A 6,160-nucleotide genomic window follows, 5' to 3' on the forward strand; every position below is an offset into this window, starting at 1 on the left:
GGCGCCGAGCCACAAAATTATTTTCATTGCTACTTCATAACTGTAATTTTGCTACTGTTATGAATCGTAATGTAAATATCTGATATGCAGGATGTATTTAGGCGACCCCTGTAAAAGGGTTGTTTGACCCCAAAAGGGGTCACAACCCACAGGTTGAGAACTGTTGAACTAGAGTAAGACCTGCACAGTGCCCAAGACCAGCGCCTTATACTAGTGCAATGAATAAAGGAGCTGACCTAGACAACACTGCATGAAAAGCATTTGTTCCAGTGCTTTCCTGAATCTCAAAAAATACACAAGTAATAAGCCCTCAACTCCGAAATGCGAAAGGCCGTGACCATGAAACTTCCCCAGACCCACCTTTGTCTATCTTACTACATTTCTAGAGATTTATGAAAGAATGTGGAAAACAAGAAAATTATTCTTTTCCTTTTGGCAACCTTCCTAGTCTTAGAGCCTGTGTGGAAACCACCCACTTCCACTTCCTCGTTCAGTTAAGTTTCTGTTTCTTCAATTCCCAACTCACAGTAGAAATATTAACTTTGACATTCACTTAAATGAGAAATTAAACTTCCTAAAGTTTATAAATAAATGTGAAAAGAATACCTCGACAGGAGAGATGATCTCAAAGTTTAAGTTCTTTGAGTCTTTCTTTTGACGATAGCAATGCCAAGGACTTGAAAGATGGGAGCAATGAAGGGAATGAACAGTTTAGGAGAAAAAAAAAATCCTCAAATCTATATTACAAAATGCTGAGGCACCGCTCTGCACATGGGTGGGGGACATTAAATGAAGCCATGCCCATGGAAATCACTGTGACTGCCTGACTGCACACCGAGTGCTCTGCAGTGAATGCTAGGCCACCTTCATTCACTGGAGAAGGTGGCTACTATGCAGTTGGGAGATCTGGGTTCAAGTTCTTGCTCTGCCACAAAGTCACAAAGATTGTAAAGAGTAAATGACCTTGCTTCTCTTGGCTCCATTTTTTTTTTTTTTTTTTTTGCAGTTTTTGGCTGGGGCTGGGTTGGAACCCACAACCTCTAGCATATAGGGCCAGCGTTCTACTCCTTGAGCCACAGGCGCTGCCCTCCATCTTTTAATAGAAATAACATCCCCTACCTCACTGGATTATTTCAGAACCAAGTAGGAAAAAATTGTAGGAGAGGACTAACTTTGCCTTAACTTCTCGGAGCCCGGGGCTACTGCAATGCAAAGGAAAGAAGCAGAAGCCCGAGTTAGTGAGCAGGTGGCCCAGACCAGTTGCAGTGGCCTGTGGACTAGATAAGAGTGGGTTCTCTTGCCTGGTACAGTTTTATCTTCTGCTCATGAGGGAAGTGCAGAGTCGACACAAACAGGTGGACAAAGTTACTCTTCAGGCCTTTTCTGTGAAGATTTTCAGCCACAATTTGGCTAACAAAATTCTTGCCTGTGCCAGCCCAGCCATGTAAGGAAAGGGTCAATGGTTTCTTGGGACTTTTGTTGTTCCTGAAGCCAGTCAGTGCCTTGAGAATCACTTCTGTGGCCACATGCTGTCCAAACAGTTTCTCCTCCAAATCCAGCTTGAGAGCTGCAATAGCCAGCCCCAGAAGAGAGAAAGAACACATATTAAAAATGCACCAGAAAAGCAGCACTTTGCCAACTGGCCAAAGTGAGAGGCACAGATTAGCGAGGGATCCAGCCAAACCCCAGGACCAACAGTGAGGTAGAGTCAAATGCTACTTCTAAGAAAATGCATTCTGGGAATTTTCTTTACACTGAAGTATCTGATAAGGAAGCTAAATGTAGTCGTTTATTCAAGGATGAACCATCTCTTGACTGAGCTGCATGCTATTTCCCCAGTCACCCCTGATGGCTGGTAAAAAAACAAACAAAAAAAAAGGACCAAATGTGGGCTTTCTGGGCCATGTCACATGTCTGAAACCTACTTAACAGAGTTCACCTAGCGCATACGGGCTGGCTATGCTACTTCAGTTTGTTCGAACAGTAACCCCAAGAAAAGCAAACATAGAGAGGTACGTGGGCAGAGCCCCACCATCTGGTGGCTGTTTCCCAAGGCGCTGCTTCCAGGGCTGGGGTGCGGGCCAAGCTCCCGCGAATGATTCCCGGGCTGGCTCCTGTCCCCCCGCCCACCCCGCTTGGGATGACCGCTGACTGGCCGCCGCGCGCCCAGGCCACAGAGCCCCTCGCGTCCCGGGATCCGGCTTCCAACCCGCAGCCCTTGAGGGGCCGACCCGCAGCTCATGCGCCCCTGCCGTACCCGAGGCGTTGAGCGGCTGCTCCTCGCGGCAACACTCGGCGAAGCGGCAGTAGACGTCCTTGTAGGACAGGTAGCCGGTGAGGGCTGACACGGCCCCGATGGCGATGCCCACGCTGATAGGCTCAAACGCCGTCACCACTCGGGCAGCCAGCAGCAGCAGCAGCAGCAGCACCGAGGCGCCCGGGAACCGCTCAGCTCGTTGCATCCCACCGCCTCTCAGCCCACCACTGCAAACGAGCCGGGCTCCCGCGCGGCCCAACACAACTTCCTGCTGCGTCACTTCCGCTCCGCAGGCCCGCCCACCGTGGGCGCGGCCATGTTGGTGAGGGGCGGAGAGTCGGGGCCGCGCGCCACCATCTTTGTGAGTGGCCGGAAGGTGTGTGGTGAGTCTTAGGCTTCAACGCGACCACACCGCGGGCTTGTTTTCTTAAGATAGTCTCAGAGCCTAAAGATTTTGCCTTGTCACCCTTAGCTTTACTCCCCCCCGGAGCTATAATCAGCGTTCTCAGGTCTGCCCACCTGCCTGAAACAGTCACCGAGCGCTGTGCGTGCTGGGCCCTAGGCTGAGCTGGGCGGCCCCGACGCAGCCCTGCCCGGTGTCCACACTCAACCCAGAAGTCGCTCCAGTCCGCGTGTTCCGGCGCAGGCCCCTTGCTGGATGCGGGGAGGCCGCAGGAGGCAGGGAGGCGGGCGCTGCGGGGGCGGCTGGGAAAAGGCGAGGACCCCTGCTATGAGCACCGCGGCGGTGATGCAGTCAGTGTCAGGACCTTTGCTTGTTTTTTATAATCCTCTCCTTTAATTAGCTTAACTTTTGAGTTGGCTCCCAGAAATGATGGATTTTCTGCAAGGCAAAGGAGCTGAGATTCTGAAGGCCCCAGGGCAGACTTCCTGAGCCTAGACTCATCATCCCAAGTCACATATCCCTCCTTTTTTTTATTATTACTTTTTATTAAATCATAACTTTGTACATTGATGCATTTATGGGGTTCAGTGTACTGCTTTGATATACAATGTGGAATGCTTAAATTGAACTAAGTAACACATCCATCACACTTATACTCTTTTAAAAATAGTTTTGAAATGTACCATTGCATCATGCACAGTAGGTGAGGTGCCCCCAAATACCCTCCCCCTGTAATCTCAATTTAACTTCGAGGGCCATTGACTTATGTTTAAAGAAGCTTTCTCAGAGTCCACATGAAGGGACGTTCCTTTAGAGCCGCTCAGAACTGATTAGAAAGCTAATCATGCAAGAGGCAGACCCTGAAAGCAGGGTCTGGCTGTCTCTGGAATGTTCTGGAAGGGACCTTGGGAGCGGAGAAACAAGATAAGTTAATGTGCATCTCAGTTAAAGGTTTCACCTGTTTTTTTACAGATGAACAGCTGAATAAGTTTTTATTCTTTGTATTTTTATCTGTCGCCAGCTGGCTTATTATTATCAAGTGTACATGCAGAACTTAGTGTTTTTAAGAGTATGTTACTTTTCAGGAAATAAAGCTAGGTTGCTACATGCCTGAGCGAGCTGTATCCTCCTCTCCTCTGTACATTCTGACTGCTGATCTTATCTCTGCGACCCCAGCTGATCATTTCCAGCAATACCCTCCTCTCATATTCCCCCTCCCCTCTCTCTCCTCTTCCCTTCTACTTTCTGGACTATAGTTATGTTTTACCATTCATATGAATGTGTAGGTGATTATATATTGATTTCATAGTAATATTGAGTACACTGGATACTTTTTTTTCCCATTCTTGAGATACTTCACTAAGAAGAGTATGTTCCAGGTCGGTCCAGGAAAACATAAAAGATGTGAAGGCTCCATCTTCTTTATGGCTGCATAGTATTCCATGGGGGTACATATACCACAATTTATTGATCCATTCATGGGTCAGTGGGCACTTGGGCTGTTTCCATGTCTTGGCTATGCAGTAAACATTCTGGTGCATATGTCTTTGTTGTAAAATAGTTTTTGATCATCTGGGTATATACCTAGTAGAGGAATTGCAGGATTGAACAGTAGATCTACTTTTTATCCCTCCTTTTTGAGGCAGCTTCTCTGTTCTCACATCTTTCATATTAAAAATTCTTTCTTGGCAATCCTGGGAGTCTCAATAATTGGATGTTTGTATGATAAGCCACTAGACCTTGGAGGAAATAAAGTGGGGCAGGGAGGACTTTTTTCTAGCCTGGCAAGAAAGGAGGAGTAGAGTGATCTACACAGAGAACCGAACTGTCAGTTTGAAGAACTGAAAGTATTTCACATGGTGGAAGGTGGTGAGAGATGGAGATGGAGAACTAGAAGAGACAGGAAGATGCTGGTCATGCAAATGCAGTAAGGAATCTGGCTTTTGTTCTGGGGATAATAGGAAGCCACAGAAGGTTTTATGCAGTGAGCAACATGGTGAAATAGAGATCATTCTGGCTGCAGCATTCACAGACAGAGGGCAGGGAACCAGTGAGGAGGCTGTTGTGTTACTGAAAGCTCTGTCCTTGCCCCCACCCCTGAATCAGTAAGAACAAGGACAAGTGGTTTGAGGAAAAGGAAAGAGAAATATATTAATTTGCTGGCAAATGAGGGTGTCAGACTAGTATCTCAAAAGACTACAATCCTACCTTTAAGCAGAAAAACCTAGCTTTTAAAAGGGGGGACTGGGTGTGGTGACAATTGGGCTTGGGTCTATGGGACCAGTGTCCCGTGTCCTGACTTTGGGGTGGTGTTGTTCAGCTATTAATTGTTGGTTTCCATAGACTTTGATCTTGTGACAATTCTGCTGAACTATCTCCTGTGGTTTAAGATACAAGAAAACAAATAGCAAAAACATTTTTCTGTCCCTTTGATTACTGGCCTCAGGAAGGAATATGCAGATTTTAATTCCCTAAAAGGGCAGTGAACAGGAGTAAAGAGACAACCCATAAAACATTTCACTGCTCTGTTATAATTTGTCCAGGTAACAGCCTTGGTCCAGGCTTTTCCAAAATTGGTTGAGTTCATCCATTAGCCAATCTGTCAACAAGCGTTTAATGAATACTGGCTTCGCGTCAGACCCAGTGCTGCTGTATGCGGGGACCACAGCAGAGAAGAGGACAGACATGGTCCCTAGTCCTCAGCCTAGTTAAAAAGAAAAAACAACAATCACTCTTTCCTAATATTGTTGATTTGAGGTTTGAGCTTTTGATTTCTACCCCACCACCCACTATGTTGAAATTGTTTTTATATTTTTTACTTCATAGCCATCCTTGATATCATTTGTTTGCATTTAATGTGTTTGTTTTGATTGATGGATATTTACTTTAGTTCTTTTTTTTTTTTTTTTAAGGAATATGAGCCAAAGTTTCATTTGTTCACTTCTTGCATTTTAAGTACTCTTTGATGACATCCTTGGTCTGAGATTCTTTGCAACCAGCCACTTTGTCAGGCTTCTCTTTGTCAATTTTACAAAGACCTCTCCATTCCCCTAGTTTCTTGTCATCAACCTTAATTAGGTTGATTTGGTGTTCAACACTAAGGTCCTCCACCAACCTGACTTACGCAGGCTCAACACAGTTGGATACAAGCACACAAAGATGAGCTTGGCACTTGTCTAAGGCTTTGGCAGCTTCACAGATTCCATGTACAAGGCCATCGTGGGTGAGGGTGGTCTTCAGCACCTCTTGTAAAGCAGAGCTAACGTCCATCACACCTCCAGCAGCAATGCCTTGCACCTTCCTTGGCCACGGCAGTGGGTGAAGGGTGAAACTGAATCTTTTCTTTTTTGTTTTTGTGAGACAGTTTCGCTCTATTGCCCTGGGTGAAGTGCCATGATGTCAGCCCAGTTCACAGCAACATCCAACTCCTGAGTTCAAGTGATCTTCCTGCCTTAGCCTCCCAAGTACCTGGGACTATAGGCACACACAATCATCACAAT

General features: G+C 46.3%; 1 protein-coding gene and 1 pseudogene across 2 annotated transcripts in view; both read right to left on the minus strand.

Moving 5' to 3' along the window:
* Positions 1-2,509, minus strand: part of TOR1B (torsin family 1 member B) — a 7,500-nt gene extending 4,991 nt beyond the window's left edge. For both annotated transcript variants that reach the window (XM_003794902.3, XM_023516158.1), the window contains exons 1-2: positions 2,258-2,509; positions 1,302-1,567 (exon numbers count right to left, since the gene is read on the minus strand). In XM_003794902.3, the coding sequence (XP_003794950.1) occupies positions 1,302-1,567; positions 2,258-2,462 (471 nt within the window). In that variant the 5' untranslated portion in view covers positions 2,463-2,509. The remainder of the gene's footprint in view (positions 1-1,301; positions 1,568-2,257) is intronic.
* A 3,088-nt stretch (positions 2,510-5,597) lies between these two features.
* LOC100942407 overlaps positions 5,598-6,160 on the minus strand; it is an 8,139-nt pseudogene continuing 7,576 nt past the window's right edge.

This window comes from Otolemur garnettii, unplaced genomic scaffold, assembly GCF_000181295.1.
Source record: "Otolemur garnettii isolate 467f Iridium unplaced genomic scaffold, OtoGar3 scaffold00087, whole genome shotgun sequence".
NCBI lineage: Eukaryota > Metazoa > Chordata > Mammalia > Primates > Galagidae > Otolemur > Otolemur garnettii.